At 42.6% G+C, this 20,503-nt stretch overlaps 2 protein-coding genes across 3 annotated transcripts; one reads left to right on the forward strand and one right to left on the reverse strand.

Moving 5' to 3' along the window:
- Positions 1-2,071: 2,071 nt before the first annotated feature.
- ZNF75D (zinc finger protein 75D) lies at positions 2,072-13,639 on the reverse strand. Of its 2 annotated transcripts, XM_060087118.1 has the most exons (6): positions 13,373-13,639; positions 11,345-11,871; positions 9,726-9,921; positions 8,911-9,002; positions 8,458-8,584; positions 2,072-3,010 (listed from the first exon to the last, which is right to left on the reverse strand). In XM_060087118.1, the coding sequence occupies exons 2-6, from the start codon at positions 11,789-11,791 to the stop codon at positions 2,322-2,324; spliced, it is 1,551 nt and encodes a 516-aa protein (XP_059943101.1). In that variant the 5' UTR covers positions 11,792-11,871; positions 13,373-13,639; the 3' UTR covers positions 2,072-2,321. The 2 variants fall into 2 exon arrangements, with proteins under 2 accessions (XP_059943101.1, XP_059943102.1); XM_060087119.1 differs by lacking the exons at positions 8,911-9,002; positions 9,726-9,921.
- Positions 13,640-17,968: 4,329 nt separating this feature from the next.
- Positions 17,969-19,564, forward strand: LOC132481954 (heterogeneous nuclear ribonucleoproteins A2/B1-like). Its single transcript, XM_060086901.1, has one exon. The coding sequence runs from the start codon at positions 18,132-18,134 to the stop codon at positions 19,035-19,037; it is 906 nt and encodes a 301-aa protein (XP_059942884.1). The 5' UTR covers positions 17,969-18,131; the 3' UTR covers positions 19,038-19,564.
- The last annotated feature ends 939 nt before the right edge of the window (positions 19,565-20,503 follow it).

The raw sequence follows: 20,503 nt of genomic DNA on the forward strand, positions 1-20,503 counted from the left end.
AGCAGTGAGAGGCCCGCGTACCGCAATGAAGAGTGGCCCCCACTCACCTCAACTGGAGAAAGCCCTCGTACAGAAACGATCCAACACAGCCAAAAATAAATAAATAAATTTATAAAAAAAAACAGCTGGAAATGATGGAAAACTCAGTAAGGATGCTTAAAAGCTGAATAAGTAGACAGAGTCGATTTTTTAAAACAACTAGATGAAAGATGTTCCAAATGTTTATGGACCATGAACATAGAATATTCCAAATGTTTATGAACCATCTTCTGTAACCAGTCAGTGTTAGGCATGCTCACCAGTCTCTTTTAATTCTCACAGCAGCCCTGATAGGAAGGAATCACTATCTCCATTTTATAAACATGTAAGCAAGCTTAGAAAGGACTCTTCATGGAAAAATTATCTGGGGAATTCCCTGGTGGTCCAGTGTTTAAGACTCTGTGCTCTCACTGTTGGGGCCCAGGTTCCACCCCTGGTTGGGGAACTAAGACCCCGCACGCCGTGCAGTATGGCCAAAAAAAAAAAAAAAAACAGAAAAAAAAGAAAAATTATCTGAAGACACCTATTCTAAAAAAGTGAACGTTGGTCATCTCTGGGTAATATGGAAACAATGGAATTTTGTCTGATGTTTAAATCTTGGGCTTCCCTGGTGGCACAGTGGTTGAGAGTGCACCTGCCGGTGGAGGGGACACGGGTTCGTGCCCCGGTCCAGGAAGATCCCACATGCTGTGGAGTGGCTTGGCCCGTGAGCCATGGCCGCTGGGCCTACACATCCGGAGCCTGTGCTCCGCAAAGGGAGAGGCCACAACAGTGAGAGGCCCGCGTACCACAAAACCCTTGACATCACATTGTCTTCTCAAGAGATACAGTTGTCTCTCCCACAGGGGATTGGTTCTAGGACCCCCTGCAGCTACCAAAATCTGAGGATGCTTAAGTCCCTTATGTAAAATGGCACAGTATTTACATATAACCTACACACATCTTCCCATATACTTTAAATCACCTTTAGATTACTTACAATACCTAGTACATGTAAATGCTATGTACATAGTTGCCAGCATGCAGCGAATTCATGTTTTACCTTTCCTAAGTTTCTGGAATTTTTTTGATCCGTGGTTGGTTGAATCTGTGCACGTGGAACCTGTGGATATAGAGGGCCAACTGCGCATCCTGAGGCCAATGGGGAAGGAAGAAGAACCACCAACATGAACAAACCAGTTTCTGTCTGACCCGGCTCTCACTGAGCCATCACTCTAAGTCACAGGCCTCACCCTGCTCTGACTGGACACTCCCTCCTCACATCCAATGTTCACCGAGGCTACGAGGCCATGAGGCCACGTGGTTCTCCTTACCACTCTAGTAAATCAGTTTGCAAAATCTCCAGACCTTCCTGCAAAGCATCCATGTGTATGCGGCTGTAGCTGAACAGCCATAAAAATGGGCCTCCTGTTAGGTCCTGGAGCAGGGTAGCATCAACTTGAAAGCCTTCCAGTCCACACAGTGAGTCAAAAAAAGGCCATTCAACACTGCCCTCTGCCTTCTACAGATACCTGGATGAGGGTCCCGATTACCTCCTTCATCATTTCATTCTAAATACATCAGTGTTGAGAGGATCAGCAGGAAGAAAGATATCAAGTGCTTCCAGGGTCCCTAGGTCTGTGTTGGCATTCAGGCCTCTGCTTACTGCTTGGAATTCCTTGACAGAAAACACTGCAGCAGTAGTGGGTGCTCAGGAGAGAGGCAACTAGAATGGGGGTACTTCTCCCAGGGCAAACACTGAACCCTCTCTTCCTATTCCAGAATGAAGTTCCCTGAACCCTGGCTTGGTTGTTCATGTAGACAGAATAGTAGCCACAGAAACTGCCTCAAACTTAGTAATTCTCTCTGAGCTCCCTTCAGAGGACCTGAATACTCTTATTTTCTGTCTCTCCTGAGAAAGAATGGGAGTAGGACTCATGGCCATCACATATTTGCTGAGCACCTGATACCTGAAGAATTTAGATCACGGAGGGTGGGGAAGCTGAGTAACCAGACAGGTACAGATAGTTAGAAATAGATGGGTAACTTTAGATATATGAGAACTATTTCACTCTTTTATTTATAAAGAACGCATTATGGATCAGTCTTGTGTTAGGCACTGAGGATACAATGCTGAATAAAAGAGAGTTTAGATTCCTTTTTGTGAAACATAACATGTGCCCCTCCCAAATTTTGTTGATGATAGGTTCCTATCACTGGGTGCCTCATCATTTTGTATTCTTTTATCACCTCTAGGGTCAAGCTCTAGCTGCTGACTTTCTTCAGACTGGAGACAATGGACATTATTCCCTTCTCCTGTGGAGTTTCTGGTGTCTAAGAAGGCTTGACCGCCTGCTAAAATTTCTCCTGCATATGCTACAAGTATAAGGCTGCTCACCTGTGTGGGTTCTCTGGTGTTTAATAAGGTGGGAGTTCTGAATGAATCTTTTTCCACATTCATAACATTTAAAGGGTTTTTCTCCTGTGTGAATTCTTAGGTGGGTGTGTAGATTTGTGTTATGACTGAAGCTTTTCCCACACCATGAGCATCTATATGGTTTTATTCCTTGGTGTGCCAGTAAGTGCTTATTAAGATCTGAACTCCACCTAAACCTCTTATCACATTGTTGACATTTATAGGGTTTCTCTTCAGTGTGAATTCTCTGGTGCTTAATTAGGTCAGAGCTAACCCTGAAGCTTTTCCCACATTCCTGACATTTAAAAGGTTTCTCTCCTGCATGGCCTTTCCCATGAAGATCCATACGTTTTGGAAGCTCTTGTGTGCAAGTTGTAAGTTTCTTTCTTTTCTTCCCTGGAAAAGCTCGATGCCGTTTCCGTACCCTGTGTGTACCACCATGATTTTCTTTGCCCGTTGTTTTCTGGGCAACTTTCATTCTGGCCTTTCTTAATACTTTGCATCCTGATGCTTGTATTTCTAATGTAGAAAGAGATATAGGTTGGCCATTTCCAGTGTCATTTTTGAGCTTTAACCCTGTTGGAATAAACAGAAGAATCAGACATCTGATCCTAGAACAAGAAAACTATAGGAATGAAAAGAAAAATCAATGATGATAGCTTTTAAAAAATACAAGAACAAGTGATTTCTGGTCCAATCTGGACAAAATGGCATAGACCCATTTCTCCCTGATCCTCCTTGCTAGGCACAACAACAAACCCATTCAAGAATGCAAGACACAATGAACAGAGAATTCTAAAAAGTGGCAAAAAGAAGGCAAAATGGTTTGGGACCCCAGAACTACAAGAGTAACACAGCAGGTGTCTTACATCCCCACACCCAAAAAAGAAGGCAAACCAGATCTAGTGTTTTCCAAACCTCAACCTAGCAACAGAAGGCTACCTGGATAGGCTTATTCCTTCCCAAATCTGAATGGGAAACCTTCTGACAACACTAGAACCCCAGTGAGGAGACACCAAATTAGGCATGCAGAACTAGCGAGAGGGACCTAGCCACAAGTGGCCGGGCCCAGGAAGCCTCTTCATCCCTACAGGTCAGAGATTCCCACTGAGAGACACTCTGGCCTAGGTAAATATCTTCCTCACAATCAGGCAGCACCAGCAGGGACGCAAGGGAACCCTAGCAGTACCATATAAACCAAGGAGTCCAAAATAACACTATAAAGGCTCTGAAAATTAAACTGTCACTAGACACATACTCCACAAAAGTAGGAAAGAACCTATGTGCTAAATTAAAACAGAGTGACTGCCCATTAAAATAAAATATTTAAATAGGACCCAGGCTCTCCTAACATAATAGACAAAATGATCAGGTTGCAATAAAGAAAGTAACACATCACACCTAGAACCAAAACAAAACCCCACAGCTCGAGTGAGAAAAGGCAATCTGACAAAAATGGAATCAGACTAGAAATCAAAACCAGAAGGAAAACAGAAAAATCTAAAAATATATGGAAATGAAACAGTATACTTCTAAATAATCCATGATTCAAAGAGAAAGTCTCAAGGGTAATTTAAAAATGCACAGTTAAATGAAAATGAAAATAAATATATCTAAATATGTGGAATGGAGCTAAGGGAATGCTCAGAGGAAAATGTATAGCCCTAAATGCTTACAATAAAAAAGAGGAAAGTCCTCAAATAAATAATCTAAGTTCCTAACTCAAGAAACTAGAATAAAAGCAAAATAAAGTTTAAAAAAGTGGAAGAAAGGAATAATAAAGAGCACAGAAGAAATCACAAACAAAAAGCTTATTCTTAAAGAAAATAAAATTGATAAACCTATATCAACACTGACAAAAATAAAAGGAGAGAAGACACAAACCATCAGTGTCAAGAAGGAAATTGCGTATATCTCTACACATTCTGCAGCAATTAAAAAGATAATAAGGGGCTTCCCTGGTGGCACAGTGGTTGAGAGTCAACCTGCCGATGCAGGGGACACGGGTTCGTACCCCGGTCCGGGAGGATCCCACATGCTGCGGAGTGGCTGGGCCCATGAGCCATGGCCGCTGAGCCTGCGCATCCGGAGCCTGTGCTCCACAGTGGGAGAGGCCACAACAGTGAGAGAGGCCCACGTACCACACACACACACAAAGATAATAAGGGAATACTATAAACAACTTATGTTCATGAATTTTAAAAGTTAGGAAAAATGGGCCAATTTCTCAAAATCCACAAACTACCATAATTCAACCAATACGAAATAGATAATCTGAATAGCACTCTGACCATTAGAGAAATTGAATTCTTAATTTAAAAGCTGCTAAAAAAGACATCTCCAGGTTCATATAGTGTTACTGGAGAATTCTACCAAATATTTATAGAATTAAGACCACTTTTACATAATCTCTTCCAGAAAAGAGAAGAGGAAGAAATACTACCCAAATCATTTTATAAGGCCAGTAATTACCCTGATAGCAAAATCATACAAAGACAGTACTAAAAAAGAAAACTACAGACTAACATCTCCCATGAACTTAAATACAACAGTCCTCAACAAAATACTGGCAAACTGAATGTAACAATAAGTAAGAATTATATACCATGATCAAGTAGGATTTACTGCAGGTATGCAAAGCTGGTTCAACATTTGAAATCAATCAATATAACCCACCTTATCAACAAGCTTTGAAAGATCATAATCCCATTAACTGACACAGAAAAGTATTTGACCATCCCCACATCCATTCACAATAAAAAACACTCAGAAAATAAGGAATTATATCGACTTGATAAGAGTATCAACAAAAAAACCTGTACTAACATCATAGGTAATAGTGAAAGACTTAAACTTTTTATGATAAAATTGGGAATAAGGCAAGAAGTCAGCTCTCACCACTCTTATTTAACAAAGCACCAGAAGTTGGCACTATTGCAACAAAGTAAGAAAAAGAAATAAAAGGCATTGCAGATCATGTGACTGTCTATGTGTAAAAATCCCAAGAAATCTATCAAAAAACTTCTTAGAACTAATAAGTCAGTTCAGTAGGGTCACAGGATAAAAGAACAAAACAAAATTAGTGGCTCACCTATACAAAAGCAATGAACATGCAGAAACCAAATTTAAAACAATATCATTTACAATTGCTCCAATGAAAATTAGCTTCTACATACACGTAACAAACATGCAGAAGATCTGTACACTGAAAATTACAAAAAGCTGCTGAAAGAAGTCAAAGAAGACCCGAATAAATAGACATACTGTGTTCATTGATTAGAAACATCAACATAGTAAAGATATCACTCCCCCTCAAATTAATATATAGGTTTAATGTAATTTCTAGCAAAATTCCAACAAAGTTTATTGTAGACATAGATAAGCTTATTCTAAAATGTACATGGAAAGGAACAGGCCCTAGAATAGCTAAAATAAAATTTTATCTTGACAAAAGAATAAAGTGGGAAGAATCACTCTACCTGATAGATATTAAGGCTTCCTAAATTGTATAGCTACTGTAATCAAGACAGTGCAATATTGGCAGAAGGATAGATACATAGCTCGATGGAACAAAATAGATGTACACAAATATGCCTAACTGATCTTTGACAAAAGTGCAAAAGCAATTCAGTGGAGGAAGGCCAGTCTCTTCAACAAACGAGGCTGAAGCAATTGGACCTCCATAGGCAAAAAAATGAACTTCAACCTAAACTTCATACCTTATATAATAATCAACTCAATAAGAATCATGGACTTAAATGTAAAATTATAGAACTTTTAGGAATAACATAGAAAATTTTAGGGATCTATAGCTAGTCAGACTGCTAGCCTTGATAACAAAAATACAATCTGTAAAAGGAAAAAAAAATTGGTTGTCACAATTCAAAACTTTTACTCTGTGGAAGCCCATGGGAAGAGGATAAAAAGAAAAATACACAGCCTTGGGGAAACTCCTTGCAAACCACATATCCAAGAAAGCACTAGAATCTAGAATCTATAAAGAACTCTCAAAACTCAACAGTTAAAAAACAACTTAATTAAAATATGGGTAAAAGCCATTTCACTGAAGATAACATAGGGATATCAAATAAGCACATGAAAAGCTACAAAACATCATTAGCTATTAGGGAAATGCAAATCCAAACCACAATGAGATAACACTACATACTTAGCAGAAAGGCAAAAAAAAGTATTTTTTTTTAAAATGATGATACTAGTAAACAACGGCAAGAATGTGGAGAAACTGGATCACATCCATTGCTGACTGAGAATGTAAAATGGTACAGCCACTTTGAAAAACAGTTTGGCATTAAACATGTAATTACCATATGAACCAGCAATTGCACCCTTAAAGGCATTTATCCCAGAGAAACGAAAACTTATCTCTACACAAAATCCTGTACGTGAATGTTCATGGCAGCTTTATTCGCAATAGCCAAAAACTGAAGACAGCAAAAGTACCTTTCGATGGGTGAATAGTTAAACAAATTGTGATATATCAATATCATGGAATGCTTCTCAGCAGTTCATCTCAACTACTGATACACGCAATAGCTAAGATGAATTTCCAGGGACTTATTCTGAATGAGAAAAGTTAATCCCTCAAAGTTACATACTGCATGACTCTATTCATGTAACATTTTTGAAATGGCAACATTTAAAAACTGTAGAACAGATCAGTGGTTGGCATAGGTTGATGATGGGGTGGGATGTGGGAGGGAACTGTGTGTGGTTATAGAAGGGCAACAGGAGGGCTCCTTGTGGTTATGTAACTGTCCAGTATCTTGAATGTGGTGGTGAATACACAAACCTCCACATGTGATAAAACTTTATAGAACGAAATACACACACATACAAGGAAAAACGGAAATATGAATAAGGTCAGTGGACTATATCAGTATTAATATCCTGGTTGTGATATTATATACTTTTGCAAAAGTTATCATTGAGGGAAAATGGGTAAAGTGTACACGGGTTCTCTTTGTATTACATTTTAAATATGCATATGAATCTACAATTAACTCAATTAAAAGTTTAATTAAAAAAATACAGGAACAAAATCTTAAAAATGTTAAGCTCCTATAAAGGTTCCTATCAAGGAATCTTCTCCTCTTCCTATGTATACACTTACCTCAAGGAGACTCTCTAAGACTGTCCTTGAACTCTTGGGGACCTCGGGTCTATGGTTCTTGCCCTTGTGCTAAACAGATCGCTTTAAGTTTAGGGTGCAACGATAATGTTCTGAGAATAAAACTCTGAGGTCATGGACTGCCATCTTAATTCCAGACTATTTTCAGGAAAAGTGAATGACTCTTTTATACTTTTATTTACTCCCAACATTTAAATGGGCAGAATCTTAGATTCCACATCTTCTTTATACTCTACTGTGGTTGTAGGTGGATATGCAATGGGAAGCGAAGAACTAAACCTATAAGGAGGACAGATGGAAATGACGTAGAAGGGGCGGGGAGTCCAGTGGTATTCCAGCAGACCTGCTTGGAGATGAGGTGGCTTAGACCAGATGGTGAGAGCAGAAGAGGTTGAGATGTGGTTGTATTCAGCACCTTTTGTTAAAAACTTTTTATCTTATATTGGAGTATAGTTGATTAACGGCATTGCAGGACCTATTTTGAAGACAGAGCTCAGGGCACTTGCTGACGGATCGGCTGGGGGGTATAACAAAAAGACCAGAATAAAGGATAACTGAGAGGTTTTGGGCCTGAGCAACTGGGTAAGTCATGGTGCCTGCTACTGACATGGAAAAGATATGGGAAGAGTGGGTGTGCAGGGCGGGGCAGGAGTATGAGAGATCAAGAACTCTACCTAGAATAAAGAAGTGAGATGTGTATTCATAAAAAGCTCTCCGGGTGGTCTGGATATGCCTTTCCTTTTCCCCACACCATCAAGCTGAGGACCAACCTGCCACTGGAACACTGGGACTTTCTCACAGGAGTTCATTTTTCATGAACTGAGGATGGGACAGATTACCCAAGTTCTACACAAAGGAAAGGAAGAATCTTTACCTAGAGAGGTGACAGTCTCATAGTTGTCCTGCATTACATTATTGTAGAGGATCTTCTGAGCAGGGTCCAGTAATTGCCATTCTTCCTCAGTAAAAAACAAGGCCACATCTTCAAATGTCAACAGACTCTAAAGAAGAGAATAAGTTGTAGTTCAGTACTTGCCACGACAGAAGCCGTCCTATCACTCATTCCAAATGACACGGGAGGCCAGTCACTGAAGACATTAAGAGTATAATATTTAAGGGAAACGAAGTGAGATGGCAGAAAAGGAAGGCACCAAAGAGATCAGTACACAGCTTGGGAGGTGCCCAATTCCCACAGGGCCCAGCCTAGTTGCCTAAAGAACACCTGGGGCTAGCGCACCTCAGAGCACCTGCCGGGTCATGGGGTAGCAGAGAAAAGCAGACACAGCCACGTTCAGGCTGCCTGGAAAAGCTGGGAAGTACAGCTCACCTGGGACTCAGGCAGGATGAGCTCAGATGCCATCTTCCAGCTTGGGGTGCTTTTCTGCTCAGAAAAGGCTAGAATCTGTTGAGCAGGCACAGTTGTGGGGGGAAAAGAGCCAGAAAAAAATTCTCTTTTCTATTTATGAATACCCTGAGCCAATTTCTACAATATAGGACTCCTTCGGTAAAGATGGCTCACCTTCGTGTGTGTGTATGTGCGTGTGCGCGCGTGTGGTGTGCTGTGCTAGAAGTGGCCTTCTCCTTGCAAACAAGAACCAAATATCCACCACTCCGTAGAATCGGTTCCCAGTTGACTCTTTCCACAGATCTCATGAAATAAAAGGAAATCCATTATGTTTTTCCTCTCATAAAATAAATTGTTCGCTGAGCTGGGCAAGAATTAGAGGTGTTTGAAAATGAAAGCCTCAGGTCCTCCAGTGTACGGTAGGAAATGTGGGAGATTTATTACTTTTTTCCTGGTATACAATTCTCTTCCCATTCTGCCAATGACAGCCCATTTCTGATCCCAATTTCTCCTCTAACTTGTAAGGGTGACATGACCCCGCCTGTCCCTGCTCTATCTTCCTCTCTCCTCTCAGATTTCTAAGGAGCAAGGTCCACATTGTAAATAGCAGGGTTCTGTGGTTTGGATGTTTCTGTAACACAGAATGACGCTCACCTTCACCCACCACTGGCCTACTGTACTCCCACCAGAGAGACATCCTAAGTGCCAGCAGGGTTGGGCAGCTGGAAAACTCCCGTGACATTCTAGCTGAACCAATTACTATCACAGCTCGAGGAGAAGAGAATTATGAAGCTCCTCACCTCTTCCATATAAAGGCTGGGTTTCTTTATGAGTATTCCAGCCCAGCTGTTCTTGCAGTACCCAGTATGTATTCCAACATTCTTTCTGGAACACACCCATTGGTTGGGGCTCTGCTGGCTTCCACTTAAAGCCTGGGGCCACTGCTGTTCCTCCCAAGAGCAATGCCTCCTTTCCCAGTTCATGGGCTGTGACCTAGAAATAATCCCCATCCTCATTAGCAAAGAACTTTTGGGTTTGGGGTGGTGGTGGAGGAACAAACAAGACTAGAGCCCAGGTTTGGGGAGTGTGTAACGTTAAAGGATGTCATTGTTTAAAATAAAGAGATACTGCACCATGGTTTCCTCAAAAGGAACTATACATGTGATCTGGGAAGATTAGGATAAAATGAGAGAAGCTGTGACTGCTGCCGGCCTCCGCCCCTCCACAGACCGCCACAGCTCAGGCCACAAGCGGGGGTGGGGGGAGGCCACCTATCCTCTCGCTGCCTCCACTCTCTTGCTTTCTAGACTTGGATCCTTGACCTAGTGGATTTGTATCTTCTAGTTTTCTCCAAAAAAATAAGGACGCAAAGAAAAAAGGTTTTCCTGTCAGTCAGATTTTCCAATCCTCCCATGTCCAGGGAACGATTTCATGGAGAAAGGGGATGCAGCGGAGGGAAAAAATGGGGGAAGAGTTGGGACTCTAACCTTCCTCCATATGCTTCAGTTGTAATAAGATGCCTGTGTTCCTCAAGGTGGACTCTCGAGGAAAGGAAGTGTGCTTCCATCTCCCAAGGACAGACCTTGGTTCCCCACTCACCAGCAAGGCCAAGCACTAAGGGAGGCCACAGGGCTCTTTCCTCCTGGCCCTGAGATGTGTGTTCCCACCACAGAGGGCACCGCCCCTCAGCACTTTCTCTCCACTTTTCTTTTTTCTCTTTTTTTTTTTTTTTTTTTGCAGTACGCGGGCCTCTCACCGTTGTGGCCTCTCCCGTTGTGGAGCACAGGCTCCGGACGCGCAGGCTCAGAGGCCATGGCTCACGGACCCAGCCGCTCCACGGCATGTGGGATCCTCCCGGACCGGGGCACGAACCCGTGTTCCCTAGACTCTCAACCACTGAGCCACCTGGGAAGCCCCTCTCTCCACTTTTCTGTTGGCACTTTTCTTCTTTCCGTATCCCTGTTTCCCTTTTTTCTTTCTATCTCTTCTCTTCCTTTGCAGTCTCCCCAGAGATGTTTGATTTATACTTCGGTTGCTACCTTCTCTTGCCTTTGATCTCTAAGTGCTGTCCACGCTTTCAGGTTTTTTTCTCCTTCCCCAAGTCTTTCTTGCCTTTTATTTCTCTGTTGCTAAGTCCTGTCTCCTCGGCCATGCTAGCCCAGGCCGACCACCCTCAATTCACCCTGGCCCTGAAGAGGGCAAAATGTATTTCTTTTCTCGAAGGCCAGGAAAGACTCCCAGGAACTCTGAAACTTGGAGGCTGGCTGTCGCTGCCAATCTGTGATTTCAGATCGCACTTAGCTGTTCTAAAGCAACAACAGAAGAGTGACCTAATCCATCCCATTCTCTAATTAGCAGCCCCCCCCCTGGACCTTTACCCTATTTCAGTGTACACATAAGGAATCTTTCTGCTCACCTCATTACTTATTCCACCAGGTTCTTTCTGAAAACGGTCTACCAGGGCCACAGCCTCTTTGATGCTCTGTGGATGATACTTCTGCACCCAGTTCTGGATATCCCTGGGCAGAATGGTCAGGAACTGCTCTAGCACCAGCAATTCCAAGATCTGCTCTTTTGAGTGGATCTCTGGCCTCAGCCACTGATGGCATAATTCCTGCAGTTGGCTGACAGCCTCAAGCGGTCCAGGTGCTTCATGATAATAGAAGCTCCGGAAGTGCTGGCGAGCGCTCTCAGGACCAAGACTGTCCATCTGTGGGCTGGATTTCTTACTCTGACTGGAGCTCTCTTTCACAGACCCCTTAGTCCCCCACAAAGCCTCCACGTGTGGGTACGAGCATGCATTCACCTTCAGATGTCTCATCATCATTTGCTCTAGGAATAGTTTTACTCCTATGTGTGACATCCTCCTGGTGCCACCTTTGACAGCTGAGGCCTTGTCAGGCTTGGTACAAAACCAATGAGTGGATCTTCTCCCCAAGGTCACTGAGGGAGGGCAGAAAAAAAAAGTACACGTCAAGAAGAAAGCCACATGACACGTATTTACTTGCTATTTACAGTTATCAGAGAAGAAAGAACAGAAAAGTTCCTGTCCAGCCTCGTCTTTAAAATCAACTGCCACTCAGGATGACTCAAGACTACTTCTGGACCTGTTTTTCCCCTTTCCTTTGTTACCCAACTTTGAAACAAAGAACAGCTCAAGGAAGACAAAAGTCAGTTGATCACTTTTTCTTTTTCTTTTTGAAGGTTGATGGGTGAAAAAACTGGCACCCATTCACTAAAACGAGCTTTGATATTATCCAATACTTAATCTGTGTGCTTCCTGTCCCATCTTTACAAATGTGGCATATTTGACTTTCTCTAAATTGTAATAGATCACCCCAGTTTTTTGTCTTTAGTCAGGGGGGAAACAACTTCTCTGCCCCTTCATCCTATTATGGAGACTGATGCCTTTGCTTCATGGAACATCTGATATTCTCTTTTCCATCATATTAATATTGGAAAGGAAGCTGAGGCGGCCAGATCAGAAAAGAAGTAATTAAAGAAAAAGTAACCTTATTCCTCTCAGCAAGCATCCCCCCACTAAGCAACCAGATGGCGTCAACATTGGTTTTTTTGGGAAGACTTATAAAGGGCACTGAGCAGCTTTGTACATGTGTCTGAAAATTTTTGCTTACTTTACTGGAAAAACTGACAGTTGGCTTTGCTTACAAGATACCTAAACGTCAAACTTTAAAAAAGGAAAGGAGAAACGGTGACGATTAAGGTTCTTCAGAGACAGGAAGGGTCCTTGTAAACGTAAGCCTTCTCTTGACTTTACACTTCCTCAGGGTCATAGAGATCTTTAAGCAAGGCTGAGGATGGCCTTGAGAGTCTGATTTTCTCGGAGGTGATCCAGCAGAAACAACAACAAAGTTCTTTCAAGGATGCCACCGGTATTCAAAGAAATAATTTGGCTGGTTCCTTGCTGCCTGTCCAGGCTCAGAAGGTACAGGGACACTTCCTGTTTTTGTCGGCCAAAACTAATGTCTTGGAAGCTGAAACGACCCTTTCTCCAGTGATACGCTCATAAGCCAGCGGAAACGGGCAAGTTTCGCTGGGCTCATTGGTAGATCTTACGCCCCATCCCCCATCTACACCTACATGGGGGCCCCGAAGGCTGGACCGACCGCGAGGGCGCCCGCGTGCACTCAGCACACCGGCAGCCTCCGAGCGTGCTTCAGAAGCAGCCCTGGGTTATATCTGCACACAGGGTACAAAGAGGTTGCTTCCGGAGGTTACATGTGGCTGTAGGAGACTGAGTGCTGGCCTCGCTGAGAACAGGTCCCGCCGGCTCTCGGGTCGAACCGCCGCCCGGCAGCGACGCCACCGCGAAAAGGAAAAGGCTGCGCGCCCGCACCCCCGCTCAGCCGCCACGCAGCTGGCGCGTGTGGCCGGCATCTCTCGGGGGCCCTCCTGACCAAACCCAGAAGGAAAATTAGATTACCTCCACCCAGCTCTGGCTTCCGTGGACGCCACTTCCCTCTTTCTGGGCTCGGCTATGAAGTCGCCACGCCTCCCGCCCCCGCGGGGAGGAAGGAGGGTCCGGGTTCCCGCGCTCCCGGGGGCGATGTCGGGAAAGCGCAAGGCCCCGCGAGCGGCGCGCCAAGACGCCGGGAGCGCGGGGGCCTTGGCAGGTCAGTCACCAGCCAGGTCCCTCTAGCGCCCCGAGACCACTTTCCGACTCGCCATCTTGGGGTCGCGGGCTGTGGACTGGCCCCAACCGGAAAAGGAAGAATGCGTTTCCGGTGGCTCCGTGACAGCCACGCCCCCCCTCCGTCTGGGGAGTCGCTGCGTAGCGAGTCCTGAACGGTCCTGCGGGTTCTTCCCATCCGGGGTTTAGCCCCGGATGCAAAAAAAAGAGTTCTGGTCACCGAGTCTTGGGCCCGCGGGAGGCCTTGCGGTGCTCCGAAGGCGTCTCGTCGCCTGGGAACGATGTAGCCTGCTGACGCGCGACGCCGTCATCTCGGACCCCCGACTTGCGGAGTGGCGTCCAGATTACTCCTGCGTCGCGTTCTGGCAGTCGGTGGCCCTTTCTACCCGGAAGTTCGCCTGGTTAGGGCCACCAACCCCGAAAGTCATCCCTAGGCTCGTCTTAACTTAAGGGACTCCTTAAGTTAAGAGGCCTTTGGTCCTCCTGGTCAGACCCCTCGCTAGATCAGGAATAACAGTCCCTTATATTTTTAAAACCCTTGTCTGGTTCGCTGGCACGTCCTTCCCAGCTATTATTATTTTATTCTTGTTAGGTAGGTTTTAACCTTATGGTGTGGGTTCCATTTATATTTCTCCTTGACATATAAAAAAATTGAGATGTAGGACACGATGTCCGCAGGGTCACTTGGATTACCGGTGGCAGATTTTAGACCAGTTTCGGTCTCCTGTTGTCATACCCCGTGTTTCTGCTACTACATTATGCTTCCCTGAAGGAGAGGAACCTTGTTTCGTCTTATATCTTCTGTAATGTTTAGCATAGTCCTCTGGAGAAGGCCTCTTTCTAAGAACCCGAATATCTCGGGTTGTCAGTGTCTCCAAATTTTCAGTGTTTACCTAGTGTTGAGCCATTTGGACAGAAGTTATCCATATGAATCAAAGAGGAGAAACTGTATGTAGCTCAGTTGTACAGTGGGGATGAAATTGACCTCTTTTGAAAATCGGTGTGAGAAACCACTCAGGCTAGGGGACCAGAGCTCTGCATGCCTGGGAGGAAAATAAACAAGGATCACCGGTCCACCTTTTTACATGTAAATGAAGATTACTCTCAGAAGATAAGGTCAATCCGTATTTGCAAAGTAAAGCTGCCCAGAAGTGTGGGAGAGGACACTGCGTTATCTGTGATTATAAACCTAGTAAAGATGTTTGCTTCACCAGAGAATCATTTGCAGAATGATTCCTTCAAAGCTCTGTTCCTGAGGTCAGGCATTGTCAACCAAATGTTTTATGACAATGAAGGGGAAGTCAGAGCACTGTTGCTTCTGGACAATTCCCAGGCTTACCTTTCAGCTGAGTCACTAACCAATGAGGACGGTCGGGTAAAGGCATTTTCTTTTTCTTTTCTTTTTCCTTTTTATTTGAAATAGTAAGGTTTTTAAACCGTGTGGAGTTTAATATTAATCTGCCAGTTATCCCTTGTAATTGTCTTCAATAGAAATTATCTATAGATTATATAGTTAGCCATTTAGAACGAATATGGACATAAATATAATGATCTCTTCAATTTTATTTATAACCTACTATGGCTTATATGCTTCAAAGAAAAGATAAAATTCTTGAAAAGGACTAGAGACTCCAGGAAGACAAGTTGTAATTCACTTAAAACAAATTTCATTACATATTGTTAATATGGTTAGTGGTAAAAGCATACATTGAGTCATGTTTTCTTTTATAAAACTCTACAAAATTAAAGGTTTATAATTTAAACCCATAACACCCAGATCCCATCCATAGTTATGTCTTGGCTAATATGTTTGAAACACTAAATAAAAAAGAGAAACTATGTAAAATCTAAAGGGCATTTTCTTTCCCCTAAACACTTCCACCTCGATTCACCCAAGGAATCAAGATGTGATCCTGGGCAGCAAACAACTTTATAGGTGGAAGCAACTTGAAGAAGATCTTGCAATTTTTGAATAAGGTCATGTGAGCAGGACAAAGAAGGAAAGGGAATTTCTAAAAATTAAAACCTACAACACAAAAATGTTGTCATTTCTAACTAGGCCAAGAGTTGGGATCGAGGAATTTGTTTAGCAACTGCATAGGAAATCTTTACAGAAAGAAATCTGAAGATGTTCTGGAAGGCTTAGCAGAGGGCAACTGTAGATAAATTCTTGAGAAATACAGAGAATTGGAAACCAACTTGGAAGAGAAAGGATGTGGTTAAATGAGAATGAGAAAGAAAAGGATTGCCTCCAAAAACCAAAGTTGTGATTACAAAGGGAGTTGTTTGGAAAAGAGGAAAGACAGGTGGAGAATAACAGCAGGCTGCTGAATTGAAATTATCTGCTGTAAGACAGAGTTTGGACTCCCTCCATAATTCTGTTGATGCTACAAAGGAATTTTAAAAGTTTTATTTCGTGCTGAAGGAGATGCAACAAGTAGTAATCAAAGAACAGTTCCAGTGCAGATTCCATTGTAAAAGTGGTAGCTTTTGAAACTGAGGCCTCATAATATTAAGGAGTTGTTAAACATGACTTTGACTTTTGGTTCTAGTAATTAGATTTTGTGTGTGTGTGTGTGGTACGCCGGCCTCTCACTGTTGTGGCCTCTCCCGTTGTGGAGCACAGGCTCCGGATGCGCAGGCTCAGCGGCCATGGCTCACGGGCCCAGCCGCTCCGCGGCATGTGGGATCTTCCCAGATCAGGGCACGAACCCACGTCCCCTGCATCGGCAGGCGGACTCTCAACCACTTCGCCACCAGGGAAGCCCTAGTAATTAGATTTTTAAAACAGCTTTATTGTGATATAACTCACAAATCATACAATTCACCCATTTGTAGAATGCCAAAAGTCAGTAATTTTTAGTATATATGTAGAGTTGTACTACTATTATGGCAATCCATTACAGAATTTTTACATCACCCCCAAAACAAACACCAAACCCTTTAGCTGTAACTCCCCATTTCCTATAATTCCCCCCACCAACCCTAAGCAACCACTGATCTACTTTCTTTTCTATACATTTGCCTATTCAGGACATATCATATAAATGGAATCATACAGTATATGATCTTTTCTGTCTGAGTTCTTTTATTAAGCCTGATATTTTCAAGCTTCATCTATGTTGTAGTATGTATCACTACTTAATTTCTATTTTACTACTGAATAATTTTCCATTGTATGGATAGACCACATTTTGTTTTGTATGGATATATATATTGAAGTGTTTAGGGGAAAAATATGGCTTTTATTTTTATTTTTGGCTGCATTGGGTCTTCGTTGCTGCGTGCAGGCTTTTCTCTAGTTGCAGCGAGCGGGGGCTACTCTTTGTTGTGGTGTGTGGGCTTCTCATTGCAGTGGCTTCTCTTGTTGCAGAGCATGGGCTCTAGGCACGTGGGCTTCAGTAGTTGTGGCACGCAGGCTCAGTAGTTGTGGCTCGCGGGCTCTAGAGCACGGGCTCTAGATAGCAGGCTCAGTAGTTGTGGCGCACGGGCTTAGTTGGTCTGCGGCATGTGGGATCTACCCGGACCAGGGCTCGAGCCCATGTCTTTGCATTGGCAGGTGGATTCTTAACCACTGCGCCACCAGGGAAGCCCAAAATATGCCTTTTAGATATTACATGGTTTCTGTTTTTAGTGTTTCAAAATGTATGGATTACATTTTTACCATCGTATGGATAAACAAGATGGATCAGTTAATGAATATTAGGGTTGTTTGGCTATTATGAATAATGCTGCTATGAATATTCATGTACACATCTTTGTGTGGACATATGTTTTCATTTCTTTTGTATATATCCCTAGAGGTGTAATTGCTGGATCATATGGTAATTCTATGTTTAACTGTTTGAGGAACTGTCAGACTATTTTCCAAATAAGCTACACCACTTTATAGTCCCACCAGAAGTGTATAAGGCTTCTAATTTGTCCACATTCTTGTTAACACGTGTTATGATCTGTCTCTTTTGTTATCTCCATCATAGTACATGTGACATGGTATCTCATTGTGGTTTTGATTTGCCTTTCCTTGATAGTTAATGATATTGAGCATATTTTCATGTGCTTATTGGCCATTTGTATAAGGATATTAATATCAACTGCAAGATTTATCAAACATTTTGAGGGTGTGATATCAACAAGCATTGTCTAATATTTTAAGATTTTCCTGGGTCATTCCTACTGCCTCTTTTCTGTGTACCTATTGCAGGCAAGAGGCACTCTTAAACCTTTCCTCCTGTAGAAGAAACACACATAATTCCTTCTTCGTAAGAAATTATATGACCATAATGAAATGAGTTCTTTTCAAGAATGGAAGTCAATTTTTATTCAAAAGTGCTTGTAAGATAGATTGAAGGGTAAAAGAAAATGCTTCAAAACAAACCCATTAGTAGCAGCAGCGCCGGGTCCAGAGTGGAGGTGCTCCTAGCGGTGTTGTTTCTCGACCAGCGGCAGTTCTCACTACAGCGCCAGGACGAGTCCGGTTCGTGTTCGTCCGCGGAGATCTCTCTCATCTCGCTCGGCTGTGGGAAATCGGGCTGAAGCGACTGAGTCCGCGATGGAGAGAGAAAAGGAACAATTCCGTAAACTCTTTATTGGTGGCTTGAGCTTTGAAACTACAGAAGAAAGTTTGAGGAACTACTACGAGCAATGGGGAAAACTTACAGACTGTGTGGTAATGAGGGATCCTGCAAGCAAAAGATCAAGAGGATTTGGTTTTGTAACTTTTTCATCCATGGCTGAGGTTGATGCTGCCATGGCTGCAAGACCTCATTCAATTGATGGGAGAGTGGTTGAGCCAAAACGTGCTGTTGCAAGAGAGGAATCTGGAAAGCCAGGGGCTCATGTAACTGTGAAGAAGCTGTTTGTAGGTGGAATTAAAGAAGATACTGAGGAACATCATCTTAGAGATTACTTTGAGGAATATGGAAAAATTGATACCATTGAGATAATTACCGATAGGCAGTCTGGAAAGAAAAGAGGCTTTGGGTTTGTTACTTTCGATGACCATGATCCTGTGGATAAGATTGTGTTGCAGAAATACCATACTATCAATGGTCATAATGCAGAAGTAAGGAAGGCTTTATCTAGACAAGAAATGCAGGAAGTCCAAAGTTCTAGAAGTGGAAGAGGAGGCAACTTTGGTTTTGGAGATTCTCGTGGTGGTGGTGGAAATTTTGGACCAGGACCAGGAAGTAACTTCAGAGGAGGATCTGATGGATATGGAAGTGGTCGTGGATTTGGGGATGGCTATAATGGGTATGGAGGAGGACCTGGAGGAAATTATGGAAGTGGAAATTATAATGATTTTGGAAATTATAACCAGCAACCTTCTAACTACGGTCCAATGAAGAGTGGAAACTTTGGTGGTAGCAGAAACATGGGAGGACCATATGGTGGAGGAAACTATGGTCCAGGAGGCAGTGGAGGAAGTGGGGGTTATGGAGGGAGAAGCCGATATTGAGCTTCTTCCTATTTACCATGGGCTTCACTGTATAAATAGGAGAGGATGAGAGCCCAGAGGTAACAGAACAGCTTCAGGTTATCGAAATAACAATGTTAAGGAAACTCTTATCTCAGTCATGCATAAATATGCAGTGATATGGCAGAAGACACCAGAGCAGATGCAGAGAGCCATTTTTGAATGGATTAGATTATTTAATAACATTACCTTACTGTGGAGGAAGGATTGTAAAAAAAAAAAAAATGCCTTTGAGACAGTTTCTTAGCTTTTTAATTGTTGTTTCTTTCTAGTGGTCTTTGTAAGAGTGTAGAAGCATTCCTTCTTTGATAATGTTAAATTTGTAAGTTTCAGGTGACATGTGAAACCTTTTTTAAGATTTTTCTCAAAGTTTTGAAAAGCTATTAGCCAGGATCATGGTGTAATAAGACTTAACGTTTTTCCTTTAAAAAAAATTTAAGTGCGTGTGTAGAGTTAAGAAGCTGTTGTACATTTATGATTTAATAAAATAATTCTAAAGGAAAAAAAAACATTTTTCCTTTCACTGATCTTCATATTCCTGAGCTCTTGGGGAGAAAGAAAAGTTAGAAATTCTCTTAGTGCTAGTTGGTTTTCTTATAACACATATGATGACACAACTGTTTCAACCACTTGTAAAACATTTAGATAAATTCCAGCTGTTAAGTAGTGGTGGTGATTTTGCACATTCCAAAATCATATAAGCGGATGGAGTGATTCAACAGTAAGCTTCTAAATTCTTCTTAAAAAGGTGCTGAGTATAAAACCTCAAATTTCTGATGATGTTTAGACCCATAAGTTCCGTTATGACTTCAGTAAAAAAACTTTAGATAAAGTGATTTCTAAGGGATTTTCCCGAAAAAAAAAATGAAAACAATACAGTGATTCTGTTTTCGTTGCTATAAAACTTCTTCCATACTCCCTGTCCCACCCCCACCCCCCTCCGGTACCACAGGCTCTGTTTTCACTGTTAGGCTAGGCATCTCATTTTACCTTTGAACGTGGCTCTGCCGAGCCTTTCACTTTGATTTAGTGTGGTACTGATGCTCCACCCATGAGTCTTCTGCCAGTCTCCCGTGCTACCTTTGTTACAGGGAATTGTGGTTCTTGCTCAAGGTAAGTCCACATTTCCCAGGTCTCCTTTTGTACCCACTTGGATTTGGGGGCCAGGGATCCTTATGACCCCACTTTTAGTCTCCCTTTGATATAAAAGACAGTGAAATCTGTTCTGGCTTCTTTTATGAGAGGACTTGAGAGTAAAAGTATAAACGTAAAAGTAGGCACGTGATGTACAAATACGAATGTAAAAAGTATGAACTTAGCCATCCTTTGTAGTGACCTCATAGGAGCCTCCAGTAAAGCACTCATACTGCTGTTTGAAATATGACTACAAGTGGATAGAAGGTCATTAGTCCTGCTGATCAACAGCAGATTACTCTTTGAAATTCCTT

Source organism: Mesoplodon densirostris, chromosome X, assembly GCF_025265405.1.
Source record: "Mesoplodon densirostris isolate mMesDen1 chromosome X, mMesDen1 primary haplotype, whole genome shotgun sequence".
Lineage (NCBI taxonomy): Eukaryota > Metazoa > Chordata > Mammalia > Artiodactyla > Ziphiidae > Mesoplodon > Mesoplodon densirostris.

What these genes read in the sequence shown, in the direction of transcription:
- LOC132481954 (XM_060086901.1), top strand. Translation starts at nt 18,132, where the DNA reads ATGGAGAGAGAAAAGGAACAATTCCGTAAACTCTTTATTGGTGGCTTG.
- ZNF75D (XM_060087118.1), bottom strand. Translation starts at nt 11,791, where the DNA reads ATGTCACACATAGGAGTAAAACTATTCCTAGAGCAAATGATGATGAGA. An exon ending in CTGGTGGAATAAGTAATGAG is followed by an intron (nt 9,922 to 11,344) that starts GTGAGCAGAAAG and finishes GATTATTTCTAG; the next exon opens with GTCACAGCCCATGAACTGGG. An exon ending in GCCTTTATATGGAAGAGGTG is followed by an intron (nt 9,003 to 9,725) that starts AGGAGCTTCATA and finishes TTCCCCCCACAA; the next exon opens with CTGTGCCTGCTCAACAGATT.